Source organism: Lemur catta, chromosome 9 (assembly GCF_020740605.2).
Source record: "Lemur catta isolate mLemCat1 chromosome 9, mLemCat1.pri, whole genome shotgun sequence".
Classification (NCBI taxonomy): domain Eukaryota; kingdom Metazoa; phylum Chordata; class Mammalia; order Primates; family Lemuridae; genus Lemur; species Lemur catta.
The window spans coordinates 83,465,939-83,479,864 of NC_059136.1; the positions used below are offsets into that span (position 1 = coordinate 83,465,939).

The 13,926-nt window shown below is 34.9% G+C and overlaps 1 protein-coding gene across 1 annotated transcript in view; it reads right to left on the bottom strand.

Moving 5' to 3' along the window:
- Window positions 1-13,926, bottom strand: part of C9H8orf34 (chromosome 9 C8orf34 homolog) — a 397,961-nt gene that overhangs the window by 24,137 nt on the left and 359,898 nt on the right. Inside the window, 2 exon segments of the mRNA XM_045560952.1 lie at window positions 1,634-1,727; window positions 13,611-13,658. Coding sequence (XP_045416908.1) covers window positions 1,634-1,727; window positions 13,611-13,658 — 142 coding nt within the window.

A 13,926-nucleotide genomic window follows, 5' to 3' on the forward strand; every position in this document is an offset into this window, starting at 1 on the left:
TCCTAATATTGATTGGAGCTATATGGATTTGAGTAAGTTTGAATTTGGAATTGGATACAACTCATTAGTTTGATCAATTCTTTTTATTATTTTTAAGTTTCAATTTATTATAAGACATGGCACACTCATACAATTAACACATTCTGCATTCTGTAAAGATGTTATTTACCTAGTTTTGTCCACTTTGGGAATTAGTTGTCGGATCTAACAGCCAGGGTAAAACTAGCACAATTACATATGTTGTGTTTATACAATGCATATACACAGCAGCTTGAAGGTTTTTTTTTAACATAAATTTAATAAGGCCTCAAAAGAATTTGTTGAAGATGATTAAACCCAAACTCTAGAGTGAAAGTTTATATATAGTTAAATATGTGGGAAGATTGGGGGCAAGGAAGTGCAAATGTGCTAGCATTTTTTTTATAAAAGTTCTGGACCACTATTAATTTTTTCATGGGATTCTCTTCTCTGTATCCCATGCTGCTCTTTCCTAGACCATTTTATTTAAGAGTCTTTGCATTAAGGATATTCCAAAATACTGTCTTTGCTTTTGTAGTTGCTTAAAGTACATTTTACTTTCTGAGTGTTCATCAGTTGTTTTCTGTAGGAGGTGTCATTTCCCTCCGATGGAATCTGTAAAGTGTCTCTGTGTTTTTCCCTATATGTGCTCTGTGCTCCCTCCTCTCACCTGAGCACTCTGATTCTTCCTCTCTTGCCTGTACTCCCTCTGGCCACATGAGCCCGTGGCTACAGAAGTAGGATAAGGGCAATTTAAAATGCCTTTTAACCTGGAAATGTAATTTCCTGGATTCCCCCAGGGTGCAGAATGCTACCTGTGTAACATATTAGGTATTTCTGGTGATAATGGCTCAGGAGAATTACTAATTAATCACTTCACACCAATTATCATAAGGGCTACATTATCATATACAATTGTTATTTCTCTCTGCAGGCTACCACTAGGAAAAATATAAATTTTGATACGTTATTATTTTAAAAGTTGATGTTATTTGTATATAATTTAGACACTAACCTCTCAACTAGATTGCTGATTCCTATGTCTCCAAATGTCAATGAACCCCTGGAGAGCACGCACTGAGCTACGCCACAGCATAGTGATCTGTTCTTTGTTATTAATATCATTCAGTGACTTAAATCAAAAACCATATATTCTGTGTTTGTCTTAAGTTTTATTATAGTATTAATTTGTTTTGTGAACTTAGCTTAGTTCTTACATACATAAATTTATTCATTTAACCAATAAGGATAATTTCATATATAATAATCAGGCGATCCTAACATACTTTGAAATTTTTTAATAATCACAAGTTATCACTGATATTCTGTACTATTTATAGAAGATTCACATTCCAACTAGACAGTCTATGTTGATCTTTAGGAAGAATAATTTGTTCTTTTCAGAAAGTTAATTTATGGGCCATAATGAAGATGTCATTGAATCAATGAAGATGTCATTGAATCAAGACTTGAAGTATAGCTTAGCTTTATATGTTCTCCCTACTCAAGTCTGAATTTTTTGCAGAAGTGGCTTAATTCTTGGATGTGAAAGACCTTTATTGTGGATTTCCTTTGGGTAAAAGCAATTTATCAATGAACAGCAATGTATACTCACGTTTGTCTTGTTCTGCTTCTACCCCTTCACTTTCTGTGTCACTTGGCAAGATCCACGGTTGATGAACTACTTGTAGTTGCTTTAAGGATTCATCCTGCCAAAGAACAGATTTCTTTTAGATTAAACTCTATTTTGATATCATGAACATTAATATAGGTGATCACTCAGTCTCCATGAATTGCATGTTCAAAAACTATGGGAATAACAACAAAGAAGTACTCTAAGTATAAATTAATTTTCATGTCATAGACATATTGCAAACTATGAACTCATTTTTTTTACATTCTTCTTTTAATGCAATTTAAAATCTTAATAAGAAATAACTAAACTATGTTCCCCCTGAATTAATATTTTTATAGCAATGTTGACATTCACTCTTGGGAATATAATCATGAAATATTCAATATAAAATTGCATAACATGTCCCTCTTTGCTATCAAGGTTTCAAATTTCCTTTAATGAGAATGAAGATTAGTAGGATTTAAAGAACATCTTCAATTTTACCCTCATCACTACTTTGCTGCCTCCTTCCTCTTCTCATTTTCTTACTTTTGTTAAAATAGTTCTCACATACTTCCTTGCTGCTCTTTGCCTTCTGTCACTGACCTAAATCAGACCCTCATCCCCAATTCTGACTGTAGTAATAGCCACCTAGGAAGTTTTCTAGGATCAAGTTTCATACCTACTTTAATTCTCCCACCAGTCACCTGCCAGGGTGAGCTTTTTAAAACACTGTATGATGTAATCATTACCTTGCTCATAATCCTTCAGTGGCTCTTTCATTATTCTCAGGATGAAATTTAAACTCAAGACCCTTCATGATCCATATTTATCTAGCCTGATCTATCACACTACCATCTCCATCTCCTCTTTGACCATTCCAACTATAATTAAATGGTAGCTCCTTTATTTTATCATACTTTCTAATCTTCAAAGATGTTTTACAGTACATTTCCTTATCTGTCTCAAACATTAACACTCCTCCAAGGATCAGGAATTACCTCTACTGGAAGCTTTCTCTGATCCTCTAAGGCAAAGTTACTCCTTTATTCATTTATGTGCCCATTGTACCCATGTAATAATTACTATATAATAATTATCCTTTCTTATCTTCCTGCTTTAATAATAATATATATTCTCAACATCTGTTATAGTGCCTGGCACAAAATAGGGACTCACCATGTAAACATTTGTATAGGAAGAAGTAAGGAAAAAGACAAGAGAGAGGATGAAGTGTACCAAGGAAGGATGGGGGAATATGAATCTCCTCTATAACAAAATATGTAACAATTTTACATTTATTGAACCATGACTCAAGAAAATCTTTTCAAACCTATTTTAAAAATTAATAATGTAAAATGTAAATTATCTGTCAGTTCATTCTTTTAATCTCTCAAATTCATTCATCTTTACCCTCTTTCAATGATCTTTTTCTCCAACTTGAGATATTTTGCTTTATTTTTATTCAGCAAGATAAAAATAAAGACTCACAACCACTGATCTTTAAGAAACATGACATCACTGGATATTAAATGTCCACTTTGCTTAAAATAGGTCCTGTGTGAGAGAAACATCCTATCTGGCATCCCTTAACTTTTGATGGCAATTTCTGGGGATGTTCATTTTCAATCTAGAGTTTCAATAAGGCACAATTTTTTCAGGATTTTGGGGGTGGTATGGGGATTGAATCAGTGAAGCACACAGGATATTTTGGGGCAATAAAACTATTCTATATGACATTATGGTGGTAAATACAAGATATCAAGCATTCATCAAACCCATAGAATATTATATCACAGCATAAACCTTAAGGTATGCAAATGAAAAACATTAATTACGAGTTTTGGGGATCCCAACGATGAAAGACAAAATACTAAAAAAGGATATGAATGCATTACAGATGTATGAAACAACCTCGCTGAAGGGGGATGGGAAAATAAGATGCTGACCTAAGTAACTCTGAAAATGAGTGGAATTCGTAAGACCATAGGTTAAAGGAACTATATCTGAGAACTGCACCCTAGTTGATAAAGTTGCTTCCCATGGGCATGCAGGTTAACAGTTCTGAAAACACTCTCCGTATATTCTGCCAATGAACAGTAAGGTGAATGGATGGCAGGTGGTGGGAGTCAGTCTTCTCACTGCTGGCATGGGAGTTCACAGATAAGCAGGGGAAGGAAGCCAGAATGATCCACGTGTAATGTACTAGAGTTGAAGATGTCAGTATGAACTCATGTTTAGCTTGTTGTATATACAGATTGCTACATATAGAAATAATTATGTATATATTTTTATATATAGGCTATTATATATACATATATTAATATTCCTCTGGTCTGGCAGCTGAGAGGGCTTAGAAGCAATGACACTCAGAAGCAACGAACATACCTACCATACAGATCTTGGTTTCTAGTACCATTCTCCAATGAAAGAACCAGGGCTCTTGGGGAAATGATTGATTCTAAGACTACGGGAGGAAATATACAGATAAGCTGGAGCATCTTATAGTGCCAGAAAGCAAAATAGTGCTCACAAACACACAAACACAAACACACACACACAAACATGGGGTGATGGGGTTTGTCAAAGGGATAAAGGAGCTAACTGAAAAAGCTGCCAGTAGCCAAAGCTAGAACAATTTGAGCAACAAAATAAATAAGGCAGCATTAGATCATTAGTTAAAGTATAGCATAAATATCTATGAGTCCATATTGATAAAAACAAATGATTAAATAAATAAATGAATGGATGAGAACAGACAAATGTGCATGCATGCAGATTTCAAATAATTTATATAGATACTCCCCTCTTAAGGAGGTAGAGAATAACTTCCCACTTCTTAACTGTGAACTATGTATAGTGACTTTCTTTCAAAGAGTATGGAAAGGGAGATTTTTTTAAAAAGCGACTTTACAGTAGAGAAATCTGGCAAACACTACCTCAAGCCAGGTGATCAAGATCAACAGCAGTAAATCATATTGATAGGATGTGTCCTTAATAGGATGTGATGAAAAAGGAAATTTACCTCTGTGGTCTTCCTCCTAAAAACACATTATCCCAGGCTAATCATAATCATCACAAATATCAATTGAGGAATAGAATATCAGAACCAGTACTTTTCAAAACTGTTATAGTCATCAAACACAGAGAAAGCCTGAGAAAGGGTCACAATCAAGAAGAGCCTAAGGACATATGACTGTTAAATGTGATGTGGCATCTTGGATGGAACCCTGGAAAAAAGAAAGGGCATTTAGGAGAACCTGTGGAAAGCTGAATAAAGTATAGATTTAGTCGCTAATAATGCATCAGTTTTGGCTTGTTAACTGCAACAAATGTTCTGTACTAATACAAGGTACTAGTATTAGTTAATACTGCATAAGATATATATAGGAACTCTCTGCACCATCCAATTATTCTATAGATCTAAAACTATCTAAAAACATAAGGTTTATTTTTTAAATTGAAACAAAACAAAACAAAATTTCAAAACTCATTTTTTTTTTAAATAAAGGAAAGCACAGTGTTTTTAGCACCAGCAGCTCCTGAAAATGGTCTCTTACTTGGATTAAAACTTAAATTCCTGTCATAGGAGAGATGGGCTGCTCAGTGAAAAGTCCCTGCCCCAGGTGTCAGGAAGCACAGTTTTTTATCCTGGTTAATCCAGGGCATGTTACTTTCCCTCTTGGGATGGAATAGGGGAGGAAGTGCTGGATTAGATGATCTCTAGTGCTTCGCAAGTGGTGACTGTCTAGTTTGGTCTAAAGTCCTTTAGACAGCAGGTGTCAGAGACACTAGGCTACTGTAGGGAAAGTTAGCCAAAAAATAAATAAATATACTGAGTCTTGGAATATACCATTTGGGTATATGTAAGTATTTATTTTGGGTATTTACCTTAATTTTTTAAAATTATCAATTATTGAATTTGGCCTTGCAGAGCTATATCAAATAAGCAGCATAAATGTGAAAAATCTTAGATCTAGAATTTCATAACAGTATAAAGGATGGCAAAAGTAAAATTTCAAAAATTTTCATGAAACAGAGGGAGAAATCACATTTCGGCAGTTTTTTAAAAAATGGAACATAGTCTCTGATGTTTAAAGAAGAAATATGAAAAATAGTCGTTTTGGTTATGTAAGGTGAAATAAAATGGCGGAAGCAATTCATTTTAAACAAAAGTTTAGTCACTGTGTAGTTTTCTTCAGCTGTAGTCCACACTAGTGACATTTGGGAGTGTTTCAGTGGCCTAGCCTGAGAGAGTTTGTAGAGGCAGTGGAGGGGGTGCAGCTTTGCAGGGAGTGGACTTGCCAAGATATCTCTCAGGTCAGTGTGTGTGCACACGGTGGGATAGCCCACTTGGGGCTGGAGCTGGGGCTGGGGCTGGGGCTATGGGCCTATTACTCTGGCCAAGAGCTCAGGAAAAAGTAGAACAGAGGATACTAGAGTCTGGGAAGGAGGGATAGGAAGAGACTGTTAAAGATACAAAATTAAAGCTAGATAGGAAGAGTAAGTTCTAGTGTTCTATAGCTGCAGTCTCCAACCTCCCACCGTCACCCATACAGCAGGAGATGAGCCACAAGAAAGCAAGCAAAGGAAGCTTCATCTGTGTTTACAGCTGCTCCCCATCACTTGCATCACCACATAAGCTCCGCCTCCTGTCAGATCAGTGGCAGCATTAGATTCTCCCAGGAGCACGAACCCTACTGTAAACTGAGCATGCATGGGATCTAGGTTGTGTGCTTCTTATGAGAATCTAATGCCTGATGATCTGAAGTGAAGCTGAGGCGGTGATGCTAGCTTTGGGGAGCAGTGGCAAATACAGATTCTCATTAGCAGAGAGGTTTGACTGCACAATAAATGTAATGCACTTGAATCATCCCTGAAACCAACCCTCCCCGCACCCTCCCCACCCCACCCCCAGTCCATGGAAAAATTGTCTTCCATGAAACTGGTCCCTGGTGCCAAAAATGATGGTTATTGCTGTTCTGTAGCACTGTAGGATGACTATTGTTAACAATAATGTATTATAGAGTTTGAAACAGCTAGAAGGGATATTCATTTCTTTGTTCCCAATACAAAGAAATGATAAATGTTTGAGATGATGGTTGTGCTAATTACCCTGATCTGATTACTATGCATTATATGTACCCCATAAATATGTACAATCATTATGTGTCAATTAAAAACATTTTAAAGAAAAATAAATAAATAAATTTTAACAAATAAAAATAAATAAAACAACAAAGTTTAAAATGACCATAAAAATGTTTTTAATTAAAAAATATTTTGGTTATTTAGTTTTTTAGTTGAAATACTAAATATGACTAATACATCAATTGTTTTATTTTCCCACCATAGTTCAGAATATTAAGCAATACTGCAGATTGGTTTGCAGTTTCAATGGATTTCCTCCTTAACAGATAAGCAGCATTCAACTATTCTCTGTTTATTGCAAATTGCATAAAGTACAAATGGAACATTAGCTTGGTAAACATGTAGTTTGGGAAGAACTTTAAAATGTTGAGTTATTGGAATCATAAGGATAGTACAAATGTTACTATTAATAGATGATTTAAATGTCTTAACTTGTCTTTCCCTGGAACAGAGCTAGTAACATAACACACCTGTTTGCTTTATCAGTGCCAATAGGCAGTACTATGTGTGTCCAAAGCTCAGCCCATCAGGCTACAGATAAATCTTTCTGATGGGGTCAAAAAGCTAAAATCTTGAACATTTTTAAAAACAAGAACTGACGTGTTCCTCTTTGTCAAAAATTTTCCACAAGAAAATTAAATTGTGTCTTAGCATAGTACAAACTCTTTCATATTCCCAAGAGCAAGTTTTTTGTGTTGCTTATAGAAGAAACGCTATTCATCCTTTTTCTAAAACATTTTCACCATAAGCATAGCAAATGTCCAGGGACTAGGAGTGGTGGAAAATAGTGACACTTATCATATGGAAAACAGTTGCTAGCCCTGAATCAACATATCATTCTATCTGCTAACAGAATAAGTGCTCTATAAACTTCAGCAATATTGTTATTCCACATGGATAGCTTATTTTTAGATTCTATAAATATAATCAATCAATGAGGAATCATATGTGGCTGTGGAAGTTCATTAGATTTAGAGAAAAAAGAATACTCCTTTGTTCAAACATTCACCACTGGCTACTTCAATTCTGAATCAACTACATATTTTTCTCTTTTTTGTAAGTATCTAAATAATGCACAAAACAGCAGTTTTCATCTTTCAAAAAGGCTTAATCACTTTAATTTTACTTCTATAACCACAAGGTCTCTATAAAATAAGGATCCCTGAAGCATCATGCATATAAAGCAAAACAAAATCACACTCCACTCCAGATATGTTTAATGAACTGATTCTGTTGACAAAGAATTAATCCTACACTTCCATTAAAATGGAATGGCCTATATGTAATTTACATAGTTCAATTAGTAAAATTTGTAAGCAACTTTTTTTTGCACATATTAATGGAATTTCTCATATTATCAGGCTGAAAATCCATAGTGTTTTAGTAAATTATATTTCTGCAGCCCACTTCTTTTGGGAATTATAAAAGTTAGTTAAGTTTGGAAACTGTAGATTTGAACTAATAAGATCTGGGAAAAGAAAAGAGAGGGAGTAAGAACAAAGTTAGAAAAATATGGTTAGAATGTGAAAAACGTTACAAAATAAATGCAAGCTACTTGAAGAAATTTACATGACTAATTAGCTAAACTGTGCTATGCATTGGAATTGCACTTCATCTTATTTTCTAACTCATTACATTTGCTGGCTTTTCTCTCCAGGGAAATTGTAGAAGTAAAGTTGTAAAAGATTTAGAAAAGGACAAATGATTATTGAGTGTAGTCAATGAAAAACAATTATTTTTTTAACATGCACTTCCAGTTATTTGATTCTATGGAGGCTCTGGGGCTTTCATTTACTTTAGCTATTTTACAACTATGTAATTTGTGGAAAATGATAGCAATTAAGATGATTCTTGTCCATGTAAGTACAAATTGAATTCATTAGATATTGCATCCATTGGATATCTGTTCTATGGATACTGATAGTTTTGCCAGTTTTTGCATCTGTTCATAATGTCAGTTCAGCATTCCTTATTTGACTATGTATGTAAGGATTTGAATGCTGCTTTGAACTGAGTCTATTAATGACATCTTACTTGTTCATGCATTAATTTATCAGTTAAATACATCTTTGACATGTGTTCATTTTATATCTGTATGACAGTCATGATTATAACTTTTTAAAAAAAATATTTAACAACATGTATCTGTTCTTGATGAATGTCAATGACAAACTAAGATTTTCTGGAGAAAAAAATCCTTGTTTCCCAGTTTCCTAAGTGTAATGAAACTATGATAGTTAATAAAAATTTTGATTTTTAATAAGCAAATCCCTGTGAATAATAAAAAAGTAAAGTATCTTATTTATTTTAGGGGATAATGTCATATACTCTCCCGGAAGTAGATCTGGAACTTCATACACTAGAGATCACAGAAGACAACACAGGAGACCCAGGCCCAAACCTGGCATGGAAAATTATTTTAAGATACCTTGTTGCATAGAATCGATCCCCTTTCCAGTTCAGATGGTACCTACACCTGGCAAAACCAACCTCAACAGATTCAAAAAGGCTTGCCTGCTTCAAGTGCTTTATTTCCTGTCTGGCACCCTTAGAGCTTGTGACGCTGCCAGCTGACACTGCCGGGGACTTCACACTCCCATGCACGTTGCTTCCGGCCTTCACCAACTGACTGCCTGAGCTTGTGAGGAACCTCAAATGAAATCATTGACGTCAGTCTAGTTCTTTGTAACTTCTTAGCCATTTAAGTTGGCAATGTTCATCTGATGTATATATATTCAAATTACTGCATTTCTCTAATGAGTAGGGGTTTTTTTAACCAGTGTACTATGCTGCTTCCTAATTATTCATCTGGGTAAAGTGATATTTTAAATGGATTAGCTTCTCTACAAAAGGTATGACAACCAAGATTTGGAAGTACTTCAATTTGATAAGTTGTTTTAAATTATATACTTTTGTGAAGGAGTGTTAATATTAGGATTCTAAAAGCTGAAATTTCTGTGATGTCAAATTAATATTCCTACTTTGACTTATCAAGTGTCTTACATGTAAAGAGCATGTAATTTTTTTTTAATTTAACTGTCAGAGCCATTTTGAGGATTAAGAAAAACAGGCTATTATAAAATATGTCATTTTTTTTAATTTGATCAAAAATATAAACCCTACTCTGGAGAAAGAATACATTAAAAAGTAGAAAATAGGAATAAAAAAGCTCCATTTTAGCTTTACCTTTAGAGGAAACCATTTTGTCTCTTTAGTTTTGGTTTAGCCCTAAACAAAATTGCCTCATGTCATGTGGTTGTGATTCTGTCTCATTATAAGACTAGATTTTTAAAAAAACAAAGACTTTGATCTGCAAAGAGTTGTTCAAACTTTAGCAAGAAATGTTAAATATACTAAAAATGTAAACACTATGGTTTATTTGAGTTTTAGTGTGTACTAAATAAAAGCAAATGTTTGCTAGCTCAGTTTTAACTTCAATGCCTCTAACATTTATAAATACTGTTCTTCATTGTTTGCTGATTATACTAACATAAAAAAGAGGGGAAAAGTGAAATAAAAGCCCAAGTGAGAAAAAACAAAAGGCTATCATTTTATGGCTCTAACATTCTAAACATGTTCTTAATGGAGAAGAGTTGGAGCTTGTATATGTTTCCTAAGAACTAAATGGATTAATGTCTACAAAAAGAAACCAACTATTAATCAGTTATTATTTTACTAGTTAAGATTATACCATTTTACTGTAAAGGATGGTCATTTGTTGATTTAGGACAGAGCTAAAAATCTATCAACCAATGTTAAATGAAAATACTACTTGATGTTGAACCCCCCAAAAAGGCAGTCCACATGTATTCCAAAATTCAATCTGAAAGTCGATAATGGATTTCACAAACTAAAGAGATTTTACACCCCTAATCAACAAAAAAACTATTATTGAGAATAGGTGAATGAATAAAACATAAATTTATTATTAAAAGGCCAGGCGCGGTGGCTCACGACTGTAATCCTAGCACTCTGGGAGGCTGAGGCAGGTGGATTGCTCGAGATCAGGAGTTCAAGACCAGCCTGAGCAAGAAAGAGACCCCGTCTCTAATAAAAATAGAAAGAAATTATCTGGCCAACTAAAATATATATAGAAAAAAATTAGCCGGGCATGGTGGCGCATGCCTGTAGTCCCAGCTACTCGGGAGGCTGAGGCAGTAGGATCGCTTAAGCCCAGGAGTTTGAGGTTGCTGTGAGCAAGGCTGACACATGGTACTCAGTCTAGCCCAGGCAACAAAGTGAGACTCTGTCTCAAAAAAAAAAAAAAATTTATTATTAAAGGTTTCCTCTTCACCTATTTTATGCAAAGTTGGGGATCTTCATGATGCACACAGTTACTCTAAAAATAATATTGGAAACGATAATTTAGAGCAGAGCATCTCAGCAGTTAGGTGCTTGTGAATTATGTAGAGATCTTAGGATGCAGATTTTGATTCTGTGGGTCTAGGTGAACCCCGAGATTTGGCATCTCTTGTAGGTCCCTCTGCCAATATTGTAGTCAGAGAACCACACTCTGAAAAGCAATGCCCTTTAAGTACCTTCAATTAAAAAGCACAAACTCTTGACCTTCTTGCCACATTAAACATTTATACTTGTGTACAACATGCACATTTAGGTTAGACATTGGTAATTACAGAGAAAATAAGGCTCTTTTTCTTGGATGAGAACTATAAAATTAGAAGGAGGCTTGTTCTAGAAGTTCTACCACCAGTGGAAAGGCCATGTGTTATACCAGCACCTCAGTTGCTCCCCTTCCTGCACGGAGTTAGACCTAGACAGGACACATTACAAGAGGTATCAGTCACCCCTCTTGTGGCGATGGCCCACCATCCCCAGGCCTACTGCCAAGTGGAGAATGATAAGCCAAGAGCTTGGCAAACACAAGATCCTAAAGGGAGGTTCTGTTGGTGTACACCTTGAAATTGTGTCTTCCTCCCCCTGGGCTACTGCTTTAATGTATTTTACTCAATTTCTGCATCAAATTCATTAAATTTTAATTTAGGACTGGTATTTCAACTCTCCAATTTTTGCTCCATTTAGTTTGGCTTTTCTAACCTGAACACAGAACATCTACCTAGTTATGTCTTTTTTTAGGTTTTTTTAATTTTTTAATTGATACATAATAGACATATGTATTTTAGGGGTACATGTGATAATTTAATACATTGATATAATTGGTAATGATAAAATTGGTATAATTGGGATATCTATCACCTTAAATATATTGTCCCTTCTTCATGCTAGAAACATTCAAATTATTCTCTTCTAACTATTTTGAAATATACAATAGGTTATTGTAAACTAATGTCACCCTTCTTATTTATCAAACACTAGATCTTATTTTTTTCTATGAAATGGTATGTTTGTACCTATTAGTCAAACTTTCTTCATCCTCTCCTCCCCTCTACACTTCTTGGCCTCTGTTAACCACCAATCTACTCTCTATCTCTATGAAATCTACTATTTTAGCCCCCACATATGACAGAGAACATGCAATATTTGTCTTTCTGTGCTTGGCTCATATCACTTAACATATTGACCTCTAGTTTCATCTGTGTTGCTGCAAATGTCAGGATTTCATTCTTGTCTATGGCTGAATAATATTCCATTGTGAATATTATACCACATTTTCTTTCTTTTGGCTATTGTGAATAGTGCTGCAATAAACATGGAAGTGCAGATATCTCTTCTATATATTTCCTTTCTTTTGGCTACACATCCAGTAATAGAATTGCTGAATCATATGGTAGTTCTCCTTATAGTTTTTTGAGGAACCTCCATACAGTTTTCCACAGTGGCTGTATTAATTTACATTCCTTTCTTTCCTTTTGTTACTCCTTCTCCGTGTACCTTTGGCAAAACTTCAACCACCAGAAGTTTGCAAACCAGAGATGTTAGAGCCTTAAAGGGGTGCTATGCAGTCTGATTTTCCTCGCCCAGTGATATTTGGAAGCAAGTGAGAATTTAAGTATGGGTACACAGATCTGAACAAATGTATGGACTGTATAGCACATTCAGGAGGCCACTCCTAACAGTTTTTGAATGAACTTGCACATGCAACAATATTTAGAGAAACAGATTCTGTCCTGTTGAGATGTAATACTCAAACCAAATATTTTATGCTGCTATGATATCATCACCAAACTATCTCCCAGTTCCCTTCACCTGCAAGAGATTCTCAGATGGCTAATTTAGTGACCACTGTGGTTTGGCTTCAGACCATGTTTTACGGACATTTCCACTGGTTTATCTGAGAGTTCCCAAATAGTTTTCAGTCAGTCCAAAGTTCTGTGACACAGAACACCCTTCGATACCTCCAAAAATAAATCCAGAAGTCTAAAGGGTTTTTCAAGGGCAATCTACCATACATTTTAATTGTTGGGATGGCACTTTGCATAATCATTTACACAAATAATGACCTAATGAACATTTGTCACATGAATGAATGCAGATCTAGTAGAGATTGTTCTTTCAATAAGAACAATGATCATGTCTTTTTTTGCGCACACCCATTATAAAACACATGTTTCTCATTTATTAAGATATTGACAAATGTTTGTGAATGAAAATACACAAGAGCACTAGGTTTATGCAGTTTTACCTTCATGTTCAGGGTGACTGAATTAACACACAGTATCTCTCTACCAGTGAAAAACAAAAACTATTTTGATAACATATTATTTATTATCTTGGTTTTGTGGACATTACCACTGAATATATGTAGACTAGAAACCCTACAGGTAGATGGAGAAAAGCTCAAGTGGGTGTTTCATCCTGTATGATAGACTGATTTCAGACTATGTTCTAAGGCCATCTTAAAACTCACTTCTTCCATGTAGGTTTTCAATGGGTGTCCTTCACTGGAGCCTTCTCCCTATAGGTAAAGAGGAAGAGACATTGAAAAATTTAGGATAAGGGGAGAAAAAGAATTAAAGGATCATGAAGAGTAGTGAGATCCGAGAGCAACACGAAATTTTTACTATCCCCCACCTTCTCAGCTGATACCTGTGGGATTATCAGTTTGCCAACTTCTTACTATTTGAAGGAGATGATAATTTCTCAAGACAACAATATAGCTTTTAGGTAGATTTTAGCTCATGTAAACAAATAACCAGACTAGAATAGGTAACTAAATCTTAGAC